The following is a 17533-nucleotide window of genomic DNA, read 5'->3' as shown; positions in this document are numbered from 1 at the left end:
CGTATGGCCTAATGCTCCGAGAATGATGAAAGTTTGTTAATGAGGTAAAATAGGCACCCAAAAGTAACATGCAATTTTGATTAGCTACCTTTGCTAATACTGTTTTTGATAGACCCCCAGCTTGGTTGGACTTCATGATGTCACTGTAAATGTCATCTAATAAGAAACAAGAGTCACAGTCAAAATGTGGCTGTCACACAGTACCCAGTACTCAGATTTCAGATTCTGATCTGAAATCTGGTTCTAATATTCTAATTTTATGGTAGACTGAGCCAAGTTGGCCAACACTACAAATCACTGTTACAAGTCTTGGTCATGGACCAGGTCATCTTCCTGAAAGATGCTTTTGTCACTTCATTGTCATAAAATTTAAACAATATTTTATTATTTCATTTTATTTCTTTACAAGAACAAACTAATTAAACTATTTGCAGATACTTTTTTTTTACATATAACAGTAGAAAACAGTACTTAAGATCCTTTGCAAGCAAGAGAGATGGTAAAGATTTTTTTTTCTTCCCTTTTATAGACTTTGTAAATTTGAAATGGCTTGTTTGCATTGTGTAGTTCATTGGTGCCCCTTACTGTGTGGTTTGTAGAGCCAGCAAAGAAAGGAAAATATTTACTTCTTGCCTGCCAGGAAAGCGCAATTGACAAAATTAAAAAAAATCAGTGAGGAGTCATGGGGCAAATACAGCTCCACACGCTGCTTTCAGTCTGTTGTTTTTATTAAACTGAGTGTATTCAGGTTGACATTTTTCCTGTAAACTATCCTTGCTGCTTCTTGGTGGCCCCATCCGACCAAAGTGACTGCGACGCTGTGGTGCCTTTCCTCCCAGCAGACACAAAGATCTTCTCCGGTTTTTACTGGTATTACTATGCAAGAATCTTTAGATTCCTGAGCTTTAAAGCTCCGCCTTTACCCCGGAGCTGCTTGGATTCCTCGCCAGGGCCTGTTCCGTGTTGGTTTGTCGAGAGGGACGTGCTGGGGTCACCGCCGCGGGGGTGACCGTGGGAAGGCCCCCGTCACCTCACCTAATGGACGCGCGTCGGCGCTTTGCGCCTGCGTGATGGGCAGCGCGTGGGCTGCGGGGCTGCGCCAGCTTAAGGCTGAGGTGCCCCTTTCGCGGGAGGGACGGGGCCTCGCTGCCTCCTGCCTCGCAGATCTAGCGCCAGGGCTGTGTTTTCTCCCCGATGTTTAACCTTGCCTTTCCCTCGTCCAGTCCATCCCACTGCTCCTCGTTATCCTGCTTGGTTTTTTCCTCCAACAGTGACGTTGTGTCTTGCACAGGTTCTGCATCTTCCAGGTAGCTCTGGGCTGTCAGGTGGGGCCGGTGGAGAAGGACCGGTGGAAGAGCCTTTCCAGGGCCTGGCTTCGGCTTGCAGGCACCGCCTGAAACGTGTTCGGTAGCGCTGCTGTCTCCTGCCTTTCTTTCCTACCTCTCTCGGTTAACCTGTCCGTGCGCGGGAGCAGCCCTGGGAGCTGCTCCCAAGGCCGTGCTGCTCCGCGGCAGGCCCTGGCACGTGGGCCAGGGGCAGAGCAGAGCACAAAATACGGCACCAAACTGTGGCGTTGCTTCCTGCGGGGGCCGGCGCTCGCGGGAGGCGGGGGCCGGCGGCAACCGCGGGTTCTCCAGGCTTCCTCCTTGGGCGCCTGCCTCCCTCCCCAAAAGCAGCACCTGCTCTGTTCAGGGCTGGGTGTTCGTGTCGTACTTCTGACAGCTGAGCAGCTAGGGGAGAGCTCGTCTAGTATTCCTCGTTTTTAGCATGTGGGTCTTCCACTTGCTCATTTGTAGAAGTCTGAAATGGTTTTGAGTTTAAAATCAGTAAATTTGACTGCACAGTAACACGTGCCGTGCCCCTGAACGGGTTTGGTGAGGGCTCGGGAGCGTGCGCTGCAGTGTTGGTTGTGTTACTTCAACACTTTTCATAGAAAGATGCAATGCAGGTTTTGCAGAGCCTGTTTTATTTTGTCCACTGAGTTACAAACACGTTCCTGTGCGTTTATAGGTGAAGCAGAGCTGCCTGGCTGCTGGAGTTGACAGGTTTTCTTGTAAATTTTGAACGTAGTTTTTTTAGTGTCAGCTCTTGAGCATGCATCTTGTGTGGTTTCGTTTTGCTTTGTAAATAGTGTTTAATAGGGTCAGTGACTTTGCCTGGGTGCTAAAGTACCTTTTCCCCAAAAGTGCTTTGGTAATTACCAAATTGAGAACTAAGAAAAGGCAAGACACTTTATTTCCCTTTTTAGCGCAGCGTACCGCATACTGCGGAGCGCACTGTCTGCGTGACTGTCGAGTCCGCTAGCAGGGAAGACTTGGACAGGGATCGGATGTTTGCATGGATAGCAGTGATGTCCGTTGTTCTGAGTGTCAACCCCCTGAGGGAGGCAGTAAAATTCACCTTGGAGTGTTGTAAACCAGTCTTAAGTTGTTAAAGACTTAATAGGTCTTTAATAGGGGGATAGGGGTGGGGTATTTTTTGTTTTTTGGGTTTTTTAATGCATTAGTATGCAAGATCACTTCCTTTTCCTGCTCACTTGTTTTTCCTGTGTAAAGTGGGATTTGTGGTGTGGTTTTTAATCTGAACTATAACACTTCTATTTTAAGATGGGAATTCCAAATTCCAGATTTTGGGTGCTAGGTGGGGTGGGCTTTGGGTGCCAATCTGGGAGTCAATCCGTCTATTTTAAGTGTCCTGTTAAGGCTCAAATCATGGGAAGATTGGATTTTATTTTTTGGTGCTGAGATGAAATCAGTACTGTCTGTAGTTTTAAATCCTGCTACATTCTGCGCTCCAAACTTGGGAACAACCTGTAGTCCTTGACCTCAAGCAGGGACCGTCCACGGCAGCCGCACACGCTGCGAGAAGGGTGGATGCCGAGGCTCACCTGGAGTTTGCAGCAGACTCGGAGCTTGGGCAGAGCAGGGACACCGGGCGCTGGCTTGCTGGGTGCATGTGTGTCAGTTATCCTCTTAAAGAAAGTAACCATGAAATTACACATTCAGAACAGTCGCTAATTAAAGCTCCATTACAATGTTAATCGCATTATGTTGATGTGCCAGATGGACCATTAAAAATCTGAATTTCTTGAAATGAATTGTTGTTCTTGAAAGAGTTATTTAAGAAAACCTACATTTAGAGTTTTCTCATTTGTATATTAGCTCTTTGGATATTTAAGACCAGAGCGTATATTTGGCAGCGCCGCTCCAAGTAGCGTGCACTCTGGGAGTAAGTGCGTTGTTAATTTGCCTATCTTCTAGTTTAAGGTCTGCTTGTATGAAGTTGCTTTCACTGTATGAAACCGTAACTGCATGTGAACCTGTTGCCATGGGTTACTGCTTGCGTATTTCCAAAACCATTTACTCTGCAAACAATATGAGAGGTCTGAATACATTTTTTTAAATTACATTTTTCAAAATACTGTATTAAACTTTTTACCTACACCTCCTAATGAATTCTTAAAAGCAGAACGTTTGCATTCTTAAAACGTGTATTTAATTTTTGTAGTATATAACTCAATGTAGTACCGAAAGAGGAAGGAAATTTATGAAGACTACACCACAAGAAGGATGGGGGAGGGAGAATGAAAGGAAGACAAGCGATTACATTCTGCTTGTGGGGTTTCTGGCCAAGTAAATATAGGGCACAGAAATCCATGGTGGGATTATTTTTTGGTGGTTTAGGTTTCTCTTTTTTTTTTTCCCTCCTCCTTTTTTTCTCTTCCAGCTTTAGTTCAGTATGCTAAATTCAATGGAGCATTTGAGTTGTGAAAAGTCATGGGAGGGGAAACTCGGCAGTGTGATTGATATGGCGAGAGCATTTGCAAAAGCTAAGTGTGAGCTGTGCATCCTGTTTGGTAACAAGGAAGCGGTGAAGTTCGGCGAGGCGCTCAGTTCGTTAACGCATCTGATAGAGCTGTAGACATGCAAAATAGAAGCCCGTCATTTTTCTTTAGCGTAGGGCAGTCTGCTTTTGTGTAAGAAATGGTTTTGGACTGCAGCAGCACTGGTGAAATTCGTAAAGAAGGGTGAAAGAATGGATTCTCCTCATTCTGCTTTGACTGCATGGATTTTTTATTCTCAGTTTAACGTAAGGAAGATGGAGATTTATTCTCCCCTTTTTTCTTTGTGTTTTATTAGTACCTCCTAAGCCTGTCCATCTCAAACCTGGGCAGGAGAGAATTCCTCCTGCACCTTCTCGGCCTCTACCAGCTGATCCCAAGTCATCAAGGAGCTTAGTGCCTGGAGAGGAAGAAATACCAATATCAGCAGGAGTCAACACGCTCATTGAGAAATTTGAAAGTATTAGGTAAATGTCTTTGATATCTGCTCTAATCTCTCTTTTTTGCATTTTTAAATTAAAATATAACAATAGGAAACATTAGTTGTCATGCAGAAACTTCTCTCAGGATGTTTTTTTTACTGGAAGTGCAAAGCTTGACTGACTACGTAAGGGATTTGTTGTAAAAGCATGTTTTTCAATGACTATTAGTTTGCATCAGAGTCATTCTTGGAGCTTAAGGCCCACTGAATTTGGCAAATGTTCTTCCAGAAACAAGCAGCCCAGATCTGCTTTTAGTAAGTAGACTTGATATCAGAATTATTTTAGCATTACAGGAACTTGATTATAGTGATTTAAAATAAATGAGTTTTCTGTGTAAGATTCAGTAAATGTCAGACTTAATGTTAGCTTGCTTCTTGGAGGCAGGGAACGGTTAAATCGCAGTGTATCATGAAACGACTTAACATATAAGATGGTTTCTTTCCTCTGAAAATGTGTCTATATAAAGAGCATTAAACTGGGTTCAATATTTTTACGCTGTAAAACTAGCTCTTTTTACAATCACTGTTAACATAAAGATTCTCTCTGATGACCAAATCTGCCTGCTTGTGCTAAGTGATTCTTTTCATAAAGATGGATAGAGAGATGCCGTGCTGTGCCTGCGAGCATATTATCACCTAGGGTGAACCTGGTAAGGTGTCCTTCACATGGGAAAGCAGTGCATTCTTGTGCTTCAGAAGTGTCCTCTCTCTTGCAAAGGTTAATTTGCCCCAAGGGCTTTGTTCCAGTGAAGAACAGAAGTTCCTCCTTAAACAAACCTATAAGCAAATACTTCCTTTAAAAGATGATTCTCCTGTCCCCAAACCACCAAAACAAACTATTCTTCCAGGCAACGTGGGGAGTATTAAAGAGCCGAAGTTCTCATGGTGTTAGACCATAAGTAAAACTTCTGGTTTGGAGTGGCATGTTTCTATTTGAAATTGTTTGGTGAATGTTACTACAGTGATGGGCACACTGTCGCTTCCTTGGATTGCCAGGGGGGTGTAAGAAACATAATGTGAATTAAATGAAAATCAGGCCTGGTCTCTTTTGAGGCCCTTCTGAAATCTCTGAGTGTTAGTATGAATGACTTGGGGTGCTTTCTCTTCGCCTGCAGGCAACCTGTACATATACTTCAAAGAAACCAGCTAAATTTAGCTCTTAAGATGGAACCTGGCCTCGACTCCTCCAAACAATCGAGCTCGTGCGACTGTGACACGGTAGCTTCCAGCAGCTGCTCGGCAAATGAAAAAAGTGAACCAGATGAAAATGAGCCAGACGTACTGTGCAGCGCGGATCTATCTAGCACAGACATAATGAAAATTAAAGAGCTAAGCATAGGCGATAACAAAAGCCATGAAGACTGTACTGCTGTGAATGTGAGCAAAGAACCCTCTAGAGAGCTTGGCAATAAAGACTCCACTGCAGAACTGAATGGTAATGGTAAAATTCCCAACAGAGACAGTGGCATTGACAGCCCTTCTTGTAGCGTGGCAGGGGAAACTTTCCCCAACGAAGAAGGTGCGGAACAAAAGAAACCCGGCGCAGCTGGGAATCCGGTAGACATGGAACCGGACAAAAAGGGTGCCAAGCCTTCCTCTGCAGAGCAGAAGCGAGACTCCACGCAGGAGGAGGACAGTGACATTGATGAAGGAAGTAGTGAGGAACAAGAGACAACGGAAGTGCCAAAGTTAGAATATTTGGATGTAAACAAGGTAAGATTGTTACTTCCAAGTACTCTGGAGACAGCTCCTGGCCAGAGACCACTTGCATCAGCTTTTGTATGGTGGGCGTGTTTTGTTTTGTTTTGTTGTCAAAGGATCATTACAGCCATTAATTTCCTGCCTGATGCAGGTTATAATTTGTTCCTGACCTAGATCATGCCTTTTAGAAAGGCTTCCACTCTTGATTTAAAAGGCTTCCTTTAAGAGAATCCATCCCATCCAGAGCTAAGTTGTTGAAATTTGCTTAAGTGCTTTTGCAGATAAAGACTCACACCTTGTGCTTCTTGTTTGAATTTGTTTAGGTTCAGCTTCCAGTTATTAGGTCCTTTTTGCTTTCAGTGGGTCTCAGTGGTATATAAAGTGTTAACTGGAAAGTGCATCTTGCAGGATCAGGGCCTTACATTATGGAAGGACATGCATACTGGATGTCTCTTCTAGCAGAATTTTTTTTTATAAGGACAACTGTGCTTCTTTTGGTGTGACTTTTTGTTCTGTGCAAAGAAATTGTTTTGAGGGTAGCTATTTTGTAAATTGTATCAAATTACTGTTCAAGAAACTGTAACTAGAAGAGATTTTCCTTGAATGCAGAGTAATGTAGTCCAGGCTGTTGTGTATCTTGCTGCAGCTGTATAACATTAATGACAGATTCCTTCGATTATCTGTTTATCAAGACAGTTATTTTTAGAAATAGTGGTAATAGAATGGGTTGGAAGATTTTTCCAGAAAGAGAAAACGGAAGATGCTTTGAGCAAAATGTCTGCAAAATGTTGCATTTTTTTGTTTGGTGGGTTTTTTGGTTTTTTGGGTTTTGGAAGGTTTCTACTCAGCGATCATGAAAGTAAAGTTTATATTGGCTTTTTTAGTTGGAATACAATGAGTACTAGCAACCAGGGAGCTGTGAACTGTAGTTAGTGAACCGTAGTGTTTACGCATCAGTTTGTGTGAGTTGCGTGGTTCTGTTCAGTTGCTGAACACATCCTGATTTATGGATGTTAAGAATTTGTCCCTTTGGGAGAGGTGGGAGTTAAAGCTCATTCACTAGCTTCTGGGTTGAATCAGTCAGTGACTATTAGAGTGATGAGAATCGTGTGCAGGTATGTGCTGTGCATGAAGTTCCACCATTCAGTGATGAGCATAGTTTCTGAGTGTAGTTAATGGTCTGTAGTGTCCCTTTTTTCAAAGAGTAGAAGACAGAGTGTGATGAGGGAAACACCTTCAGAAAGGTATGAAAAACCCAGACTCTGCTTTGCTTTATGCTGAAGTTTTTTTGTCACTCGAGTTCAAGTTCAGCCTTGTATGACTGGACTCACTCTCAATTCACGTGATTCAAACAGCAGCGTTATTGCCTGGGACTGTTGTTTCCCATCCAGTGCTTGATTGCTGTACTGCTCCTTTTGCATTTTTAGGGCATGCCAAACTCATTCAAATGGAAGCACCTGACAATTTTTACAACCCTGTTCTTCAGCAAAAGAGTACAAGACTTGGTACTGCTGTGTAAATAAGGAACAACTCTCTTAAAAACCACGGAATTGCATGATTATAGCACCAATTTGGGTGAAAGGAGACTCAGCTCCCTCATATCCAGGAACTTTATTTACTGTCTCAGTGTACAAGAGGCAGGTGTGACTCCCCACCTGAATCTCGGTATAATGGGCACAGAATGTGTTTAGTATGTGTTTATAAATCCAAGTGCCAGAGAGTTGGCCGAATTCTCTCAGACCAGCCAGTTAGAAGTATGAGTTTAGTCAGAGGGAAGGACAGAAACTCTGTTTTTGGTGTCACTGACGCCATTAACATCAGAGTAATAGCTGCCATCAAAACAAAACTTGAAAGGTTGTTCTGGCAAACACTCCTGTCGGAGTGGAGGTTGGTCGTATTTCCAAGCTCTGTGATGGATGAATACCCAACCCAGTCTGCAGGGTAACAAAAGTTTCAATCGTAATTGCAATAATTTGTATTTTTGTGGCTAGTGTTTTTCATCCTAGAGGATGTAAAAACTCTAGAAACTCCACATAGATTTCACAGTCTCCAGGAGAGCTTTGGCTCTTGTGAGGTAGCCACCGTTACTCGGGCAGGGACATGCATCGATCGGGGTGCCTGTAGCCCAGTAGTGCCACCTTTTGGGACCGGGTCTGGAGCAGACTGGACGATTAAACACCTACCACACTGGGAAACGATAAGGGCCGCATGAACTAGGTCTGCATGGGCAAACCTGGCTGCTTTCTGCACATACGTACCAAGCCTGTAGATGGAGATGTGATGGGATTTGCCTCCCTGTGAGCCGCAGCAGCTCCTCAGGATATCAGGAGGAGGAACTGGACTTTGGCCTCCCCAAGGACCAGTGACGACTCTTCAAAGTACGTTAGACATGACTGCCTTCAGCTGGCCAGGGAAAGCCATGGTGCAGATAACCTTGGGCTTGCACAGGAGTAAATCTGTGGGAATATGAGTCAGGGATGCGACAGGAGTGCGTTTCTGCGCTGGCCGAGGAGACCTGTATGCGTTTTATGTTCTGTGCAAGAAGTCAGTGGGGGGAATTTCAGGAAAGCTCCTTGTGATAGTGAGGCATCTCAGTTGCTCCTATTAACATCCATCTATTAGCATCTGTTAACACTTACCCTCTATTGCATCTATTAACATCTGGTATCTCGTCAGTAGTCCGGGTGGAAGCTTGTTTACATTCCCAGTGGCAGCATGACTTTTCGCAATGCGAGGCTTCGAGTCCGCTGCTGTTCCTGTTTCCTAAGGCCACAGTAACTGTGTGGGTAGGTGTATATATACACAGTGAAATACTTTAAATATTTTATATACATAAAATATATGCATGTTGCATGCATGAGACTGAAATATTACTAAAAACTTCATTTATTGGATGTAACATGCCAGCAAGAAAATAATGCACTAAATTCTAAAATCTAGAATTTGGTAATTAAATTTTCTATTTGGATTAAGAGTGCAGTATCAAACCAACTGTGGCTATCCTAAGTGGATGACTTTACTGTATGATTAACATGCTTTACTGTCAAATACCAACATTTTCCAAGATATTAGAGCTTGGATAGCTGTGTGTAAGTCTTGTTGCTTAGGTTAAATATTTATGTAATATGAAATAATACTGATAAAACACTGAGTTACAGAGATGATACTTTTGTGTAGTATGCTTGAGGAATCTATAAAAGAGAGAGGTCTCTAGAGGAAGAAATTATCTGTCTTCCTGTGAGAAGTCTTTTGAAGTTACTCCCCTTCCTGTGGGGCCTCTCAATCTAAACAGGTGAGTGCAGAGGGGCAGGTTGACGTTCATGTGGATGCGCTTCAGGTCCTCCCGGGTGAAGCTGATTCCACCTTCAAAAACACAGCTTCGGCACTGACCAAGCTCCACTAAGTCACCTTGCTGTTGCAGCCACGCGGAGGGGAAAGGCTCGTAGGGATTCCCTGCCTCTTCTGCCGTGCAAAAACTGTGCCCTCTTCTGGGGACACAGCGGGTGCCAACACAGTCAGGTAAAGCTCCGGTGTGTGTTGCGTGGCCCCTCGTCCTCCCCCTCGGCTGCCTTGCACGTTTGGGCGCTGTGGAGCGAGTCAGTGAAAGTTAAGGGCTGCGGCTGCCAGCGAGGAGAGCCGGTGGGGTTTGGAGCTGACTTGTTCGTTGGTCGCTGAGGCTGGAAGTTCACGTCACCCTTGACAGGAGGGATTATTTCCCGGCAAGCAGTGTGCCTGCCCTGCTGGAAGGAGCTAAGGTGGGTTCAGGCAGCCCCAGCGAGGGCGAGGGACAGAGACCCCTTCCTCCTCTCGGAACCTTCCCTGCAGAAGGGATAGCGGCAGGGTCCCGGCTTGCTCTCCCTGCTTCCCCCCGCCTACCTCTAGCACCAGGTTTGCAGCTGCACAGCAGGGGCAAATAGCATTGTAATAATCCTCGGGTTTCCAGAAAGCTTTGTGACGGCTGGAGGAGAATGCATAATACGTACAGCTGCAGAATGATTTAATGATGGCTCAGTAACTCCTAGGATATCAAGTTAAGTGAAGGTCATGAATAAACATGAGTAGAAAAAAATTCAGATTTGCCTTTTCTGTTCTCTAATTTTCAACTTCATATCTCTCCCTCCACCACCTGAGCTTTCACACGTCCCATGGCTGGTGAAGTAATGTCGCCTGGTGTGTGACTCGTACTGTTTTATTTAGTCTGGGTTTAGCTCGGCAGCGTGGTGTGGCTGCCTTTGGGAGTCTGCGGCACCATCTAACAGATCTCACTATTAGCACACAATTATTGGAATATGTTTTAAAATCGCAGAAGTGACTTACTGGGATTTCTGGTTATCTTTTGTCAAATTGAAAATGAACAAGGGGAGCTTATTAGTTTTGATGATGTCTCGGGGAATGTCAGTAGCTCCGAGAACAGAGGCATGTTAGCCTTGATGGCTGCAGAGGAAGAAATGACATAAAAGTGGGACAGGGGCTGTCATGCTCTGCAACCTGCCATCCACGGCTGCTGCTGAACGACTGCTTGGCAGCACCGGAGTGTGGCTTCTGAGATGGCTAACACTTCTTCCTATCTTCTTATTTGAATATTTTTCACTGAGAGAAATGCACGCTTATTAATAATCACAAAACCCATCTTTCTCCGTCCATCCTGCTTCCTGAGAACCTGCTGTGTAAAATGACATCCCATGTGGGCCTCATACAGTCACCAATGTGTTTCCATTCTGCCTGTACTGAGCTGGAGTTTCACTTCTAATTTCATTGTGCAGTTTGTGTTGGAAAATTTGACCTGTAGTCCTCCAAGTCAGACCTTTGGGTAAGATTACCTCTGTGTATATTCTTTAAAAAAAAAAGTAAAAATAGTTGGCCTTGAAGAGGAAGTGAAATTATTATTTCTACTTCCTGATTTGACACCGGGGAGCATTGCCAAAATAATCAGTCTTTTCACAATCCGTGGAAGCATCTTGATTTGTTCTGTCAGTGGGTTTACAGCGGGTTATGACAAGAAGTTTTTGTTTATTTTGTTTTATTCTTTTTTATTTCCTAATTCAGTGACATTTAAAGGCCAGGGAGAAATCCATGCAAGTGACCTAGGATGCAGAACTGCTTGGGTCAGTGTTTTATCATAACGCTGGTTCAAAAAGATCATATATGTTATCCCATCATCAATTTTTTTTGGATACCCTGAGGAAAATGCGGTGTTGGTATACAGAGAAGAGCTGTAACATAGGATAACTTTCTCGTATTTTTTCAGCACTTTTGAGTAGGAAGTTTTTCTGTAATCTTCCTGGGACCTTCTGTGCTCTTTGTGGTGGTGACTGGGGGTATTTCGTTGCATTTTTAAAGCATGACCATATATGATTTTAACCTGAGCCATATCCTAGCAGTTTCCTCGTGAGATTCAGTGAAAACCTCCTGTAATAAAGTGGAGGTGCTGAATATGCTTGTGCAATACCAATTACGAGAAAAATAGTTGCTGCAGCGTATTGCCCAATTTTTCCTCCGAGTTTACTGCTTTACTTTTAACTTTTACTTCGAATTTGCTTTTCACGGTGGCTAGGTCAGTCCTCGCACGCGTGAGCGCCGGAGGACGCGTGGGTGCCGGCGCGCTGGGGCTGCGGTGGCTGTGCCGGGGCAGAGGTGCTGCTGCTGGCTGCGCCCACCGAGCCGCGCGGGAAGGCGGCTCCGCAGCTTTCTGGCTGGCGTTTCCCCTTTTTTATTTTTGGGGGGGAAGGGGCTGGTTTTGGTTTTTTGTTTTGTGGACGGTTACAGCCACGTGTTTGGTCGGTCCGAAGTGTTGGGCCTTGGGCAAGGCGGCGAAGGAGCATGGTGCCACGGTTGCACCGAATGCTGTGGAAAGCTCCTGTGGCACCAAAGACACATTCATTTGGCAAAACGGGAGTTAAGTATATACCGAAGCTAAGTATGTTTACAGAGAATAAAGCAGCTTAAAATCTGTGTGAAACGGAAGAGTAAATATTTCACGTCTCGGTGTTATTTACATGTCTTGTGAATGAGGTGTGGGTTGTTTCTTCAGGATATGTTTATTAGTAGAGTCAACTACGTTTCACTGGTGCCCGGCAGCAATAATTTGGTTCCTATGTGTTTTACCATTAAGCTTTAAGCTTAACATTGTCTTTAGTCTTTAGTGTTAACAAAATAAGTAATCTGCTTAGATAGAGGCCTCAGAACTAGGGTATGTGTTTTGAGCAATCATAAACATGGTGTTAGCCTTGGATATTTACCCAGTCCTGTTCTCTCACTTTCAAGCGACCCGGTGGCAGTGTTACCTCACTGCGTGCGCTCCTCACGCTTTGGTTTTCCCATCTACTTTTGGTGCCAAAATGTTGGCCTGCTTCCTTCACTGAGGCAAGGCTCCTTTGACCTCTCTCCGGTGATGTAGTTAAGTGAGCAGACATGGACAGAGACTTGCGTAAGACCACATTTGAATTTACTTTTTTAATTTTGCTTTATAAACACAGACCATGAGATATCTTGCCCACAGTAAACTGGAATACAGCTCAGACTTTGTTAAATCTGCCCTTCTGTGGTGCAAAATGCAGAAGGCCAGAAAAACGGGACTGCCTGTAACATTTAATCCGCTGTACCGAATACTGCTTCTAAAATCCTGTGTCGATTGAAAGGTGACCGTGCTGCAGATAAGTCTGAAAAACATGCCTATCTTTGTCACCAGCAAAAACAGCAGCTGAAAATATAGTCTGTCTTTAAAATGTTATGCTCCACTCGAGCTAAAATTCTGTTCAGCCGTTGTTTGCTATTTAAGCAGATGTCAGCAAGTTTTTTGGAAATATAAACTGAGTTGCAGATGGTGAGGGTCAGGAGGTTAAAAAGTGCCTGTGCTATGTGAAGGTTTACTTTTCAGAGCAAATGTATTTTGTTGAAAATAATTATTTGTTGAATTCTGAATTCAAGCAAATCAGAGGAGGTTCCTGGGGGCTGGCATGCCGGTCTGATTACATCAGTGCTTTTCACTCAGACACTCCTCTCCACGCTCAACAAAGTTGGCAAATAAATTCTTTCTCGGTGAGAAATCCTTGTAGTTACTGGAATTTTCAGTGTGTTTCATTGTAGGCTGTGATATGTCATTTTTCCCCATAACAAGCTCATGGCATTATTGTGCTGTGATTTTTCTTTCCATATATATCATATGGATGAATGGAGCAGGATGTTAAAATAACTGAAAAGAAAAATTGAGTTTGCTTGAAGTAATTGTAATAACAAAGGTAAGTAGATACACACATGTCAAAAATTTCTGCATGGAATGGTTGTCTGCCTCCAAGTTCATGCAGGGAAAGAGAGGAATTGCTTTAAAGGAAAGACTAGGACCTTTTCAAATCTGGGAAAAGCCATTTGCCTTTCTTCAAGTAATACTGACATTGCAGGATCCAGATACCTTATGCTAAGGGAACTGTGGTACCTTGATGTAAGGTAATAGTGCTTCTGGTTTATTTGAATACATGGCTTACTTTTACAATTCTTTGAGATTTTTCAGTTGTATTGCTGTTTGTCTGATTGTATTTTTTTAATTTAAATTTGTTTACTTTCAGTGTTGTTTATAATCAAAACAAGATGACACTGAAGCTTGAAGAGAGTGCTTAATGACCTTTTCCAACAATGGTATACATTGCGTGCAGTAGTTATATCCACTCTCATTTATCTTCTCTTAAAATTTCCCAATCTTATTAACCTCTTCTTTTATGGAAATTGTTCCACATGTATAATTATTTTCATCATTTTTTCTCTGATCTCCTTTTGAAATCCATCGTATATTTTTCAGGTTGGGTGATGAGAACAGAATGCTCACCTGGAGAGGGCGAAACACCATTCTTTATTATTAGCATTCTGTATTTTCACTAGTATTTTCTTTCCTTTGTAATACTCTATCTTTTTAATTATCAGTGTAAATGGAACAGGGTGGGGTTTTTTTCTTTTTTCTTTTTTTCTTTGAACTGCCCAGGTTTTTCGCCCTTGGTGGTTACAGTTAATTTGAAATCCAGGAAAGAGTAACTCGGCGTCCTTCCTTGTGTGCGTTACAGCGTGCCTGGGCTTTCACCGCCTGCTGCCCGAGCACCCTGTCTTGCCCAGGCTGCTGTCTCTGGTGGTGGCCGGCCGTGTGTGCCTGTAGAAGTGCCTGCCACCAATATTAGCAAGCACGTTGAGATAGGTGTTGTGGATACTCCGTCACTACTGGTGGTGAGGGCCTCAGGTGCCTGCTGAACCAGAACCGGTGTGTTTGCGTTTAGTAGTCTTCAGCTGGACTTTTATGCCATGGATTTGTCCAGTAGTTCTTTTTGAACCAGTGGGAGCTTTTCACCGTCTGCTGGGTCATGTGTTGAAGGGTTCCACAGCTCACTTCCTTGTGCAACATGTTACTATCTCCTGGTCTTGAAGCAGGACCGTGATAATTTTAGTTCATGCTCTTTAGTTTTTCCATGGAAGTGACAGTGAATAATTGCACCCAGTTGATACTCTGTTCCATGAAGCATTTGCAGTTCTCTTATCTTCCTCTCAATTGTCTTTTTTCCAGACCCAGCCCAGTAAAATTTCCATACATTTGATCATCCTTGATGCCCTTCTCAGATGTTTCTGTTCCTAAAAAACAACCAACCAGCCCTCAGTTCTGGAACCTAATTTTGGTTTGATTGTAAGCATGGAGTTTAAAAACTAGACCTTTACAAAGATGTACAGAGTTTGTCAGAAGCTAAAACCAGTATCATACTAATTCGAGTATTTTTAAGTAGTTAGAGCTGAGAATCTCTGTAGCTTTTGGCTAAAAACAGTTGAGACTTCGCAACTGCCTTCAAGTTTTTGCTTTAGTCTTCTTTTATTTTTTATTTTTTAATTAATATAATGAAAGATTTCACTGGTGCTGAAAATTCTTTCCAGGGAATTGGTGGGAGTTTAAAACTGCACAGAATACTTAGATATATACCACTGGTATCAATGCCATACTGGCCATGGAGTGAAGTATGTGACCAAAGTGGTCTTTTCTAGTTTCTGTTGGTTTTGTAGTCACAAGACTTGAATTAAAACCAGACAACAGTTGATTTGTAGTCTAGTGCCTTAGTTGCCAAATAAACAGGCTGTTTATTTCCAGATTTGGAGGATGTTTCTGGTTCTTCATAGAAATATCCTTAAAGATTTAAAGTGGCGTCCTGGCCAGCCATTAACTGCATTAGTGATTGGTCTTTCAGAAAATAGCTTTAACAATGTCTCTGGAGCAAGCAGATCCTTTGCAAAGCAACATGGAGCAGATTTTGGCATGCATTAACTTCATTCACTGCAGGCTTCTGTATTGGCAGGGAATTTGGCCCACTGAGAAAATGGAAAAGGGAATGGTTGACAAAAGTTAGGTTTGTAGGTACAGACAAATTGTGTTATTTGTAACTTTTTTTTTTTTCAGTGTACAGAGCCCCAAAAGCTATTCAACATTGCAAATGAACTGCTCCATACGGAAGAAGCATATGTTAAAAGACTCCATCTATTGGACCAGGTAACTCAATTTTGAATAAACTATGCTTCACTTTCTGTGAGCAGTGACGGTGTCTTCTGTTCATCTCTAGCCGAGAGCCCAATTCCCTTTTCCATCGACTCCTGGAATTCCTGTTTGGCTGGTGCTTGGAGTTCCCACGTCAGCGCTGCTTGCCGACATGGGCCACCGAGGATCCCTTGTGTTTGGTCACCAAATACTAAATACTAATTTGGTCAACCAAATACTAAACTAGATGAGTGCACGTGTTAGAGAAGCAGGAGTGAAAACGCGATTTGTTGGTGGGAGGTGCAGTTTGCTTGCCAGGGCTAGGAGGCAGTTGCGTGCCAAGGGCCCTGGAGAGAGCTTTTGGCAAGCAGGTTCCCTGAGCTGGAGCCTGAGGGTTAGGACGTGGGAAGGAGGAATGGGAAAGCAGCAACCCAAGATAGAGACACCCTAAGGGTTCAATTCCTCCCCTGAGCATACATGGAAAGGAAATCATGGGGCACCAAGGGCACTGAAAAATGCAATCTGTGACTCTTGTGTGAAGTGTAATAGGTTTGGTGGGGTTTACTAGGATCAGACCACGAGGATGAGGCCGTTGCTCACAGTGGATTTTTTTTCCTCACATTCTTTAATTGTTGTCCATCATGTTTATGCATGGAGATAAAGTAAAATTGGTGTGATGAGTCTGAACTTTCTTCCACATAAAACATTGAGGTTAGTCTACACAGTTCAAGCATATCTATTATTATCTTAAAGAAAAATATGACTGTGCAGAAAAGATGTAAAAAAAAGAGGATGAGTCACACTTATACAAGTGCTTTTAAAAAAAGAAAATTGTCCCCTTGCTAGAAATCCTGTTAGAAGCTGTAACTTTCATAGAGCCCTTTATCATCCAACACCAGGACCTCTGTGGAAGATTTTCCAGTGTTTCCTTTGGACGAGCAGAGAGTGTTTCAGGAACTTAGAAATCTAGGCAGTGTCTTTCGCTTTTGTTAAGTACAATGCAATTTTTCCCATAGAGAAATGAAATAATAAAATGGTTTATTTTGCTTCATGTAAATATGAGTAAGTACTTGTCAGGGACTGATTGATCTATGCAACTTACACTTCCAAATACAAGATGTCTCATTTCTTCAGTAGTTTCAATCTTTTTTGACTTACAGACCCCTCAGTTTTTTCTAATGGAGGAGTAGGCCTGTAAGTTATAAATCTAATCCTACTTGACAAGGAACTTATGTTTTGTGAAGCTCCTACAAGTATTCTGTTTGGTAATCCCCGAGGACGGAGAACCAGAAGTTGCAAATTTTAGCCCTGTGCTTATGCAGTCAGCTTTGAAATATTGCAATCTAAAGCCAGTGTGTTTAGCCTTTTCTTTTTTTAATATATGTTAAGTTACTGCCTTGTTGTCTCATGCAGGTTTTTTGCACTAAGTTGTCAGAAGCAGGTATTTCATCTGAAGTGATAACGGGCATCTTTTCAAATATTTCTTCCATCTATTGTTTCCATGGACAATTTCTTCTTCCTGAGCTCAAAACAAGAATTACACAAGAATGGTGGGTAATTGTCATTACAAGTATTTTTAAAATCTGTTTTTAGGAAACTCTAGCAACCAAAAAGTCTAGTCTTGTAACATAGCTGTTAATTCTGTGATACAATTCCCTTGTTATTTTATACGTTAGCATAGAATCTCTTAAGGATTCCTGAGTACAAGGATCGATGTGAATATTCATTTTCTATGCACATTGTGAGAATTTTTTTCAGACCAAAATATTGCAAAAACTAGTTTTCTGACTGTATTTCCACTCTCCTAGAATTACAGTATTGTGAAAGAAGCAAACTGCTTATTTTGGGTCCCATAGGTTGTTCTGTGAAGTATTAAAAATACAATTATTTCTCAAAGAAGGAAAATGCACCATTATAGCATAGTTCAGATTTTGTGTACCATATAGGAGACTTCATGGGAGACTCTGTTTTAATTTTCTTTAATTAATTTAGTTGTGGCTGTATTAAATTTAATTTA

At 42.6% G+C, this 17533-nt stretch overlaps 1 protein-coding gene across 5 annotated transcripts in view; it reads left to right on the top strand.

Annotated features, from left to right (window-relative positions):
- FGD3 (FYVE, RhoGEF and PH domain containing 3) overlaps window positions 1-17533 on the top strand; it is a 116682-nt gene that overhangs the window by 62912 nt on the left and 36237 nt on the right. For all 5 annotated transcript variants that reach the window (XM_064518896.1, XM_026102831.2, XM_064518898.1 and 2 more), the window contains exons 3-6: window positions 4140-4308; window positions 5438-6035; window positions 15442-15531; window positions 16930-17066. In XM_064518896.1, the coding sequence (XP_064374966.1) occupies window positions 4140-4308; window positions 5438-6035; window positions 15442-15531; window positions 16930-17066 (994 nt within the window). The remainder of the gene's footprint in view (window positions 1-4139; window positions 4309-5437; window positions 6036-15441; window positions 15532-16929; window positions 17067-17533) is intronic.

Source organism: Dromaius novaehollandiae, chromosome 12 (genome assembly GCF_036370855.1).
Source record: "Dromaius novaehollandiae isolate bDroNov1 chromosome 12, bDroNov1.hap1, whole genome shotgun sequence".
In the NCBI taxonomy this organism is placed as follows: Eukaryota; Metazoa; Chordata; class Aves; order Casuariiformes; family Dromaiidae; genus Dromaius; species Dromaius novaehollandiae.
This window is presented reverse-complemented; position numbering and strand designations above follow the sequence as displayed.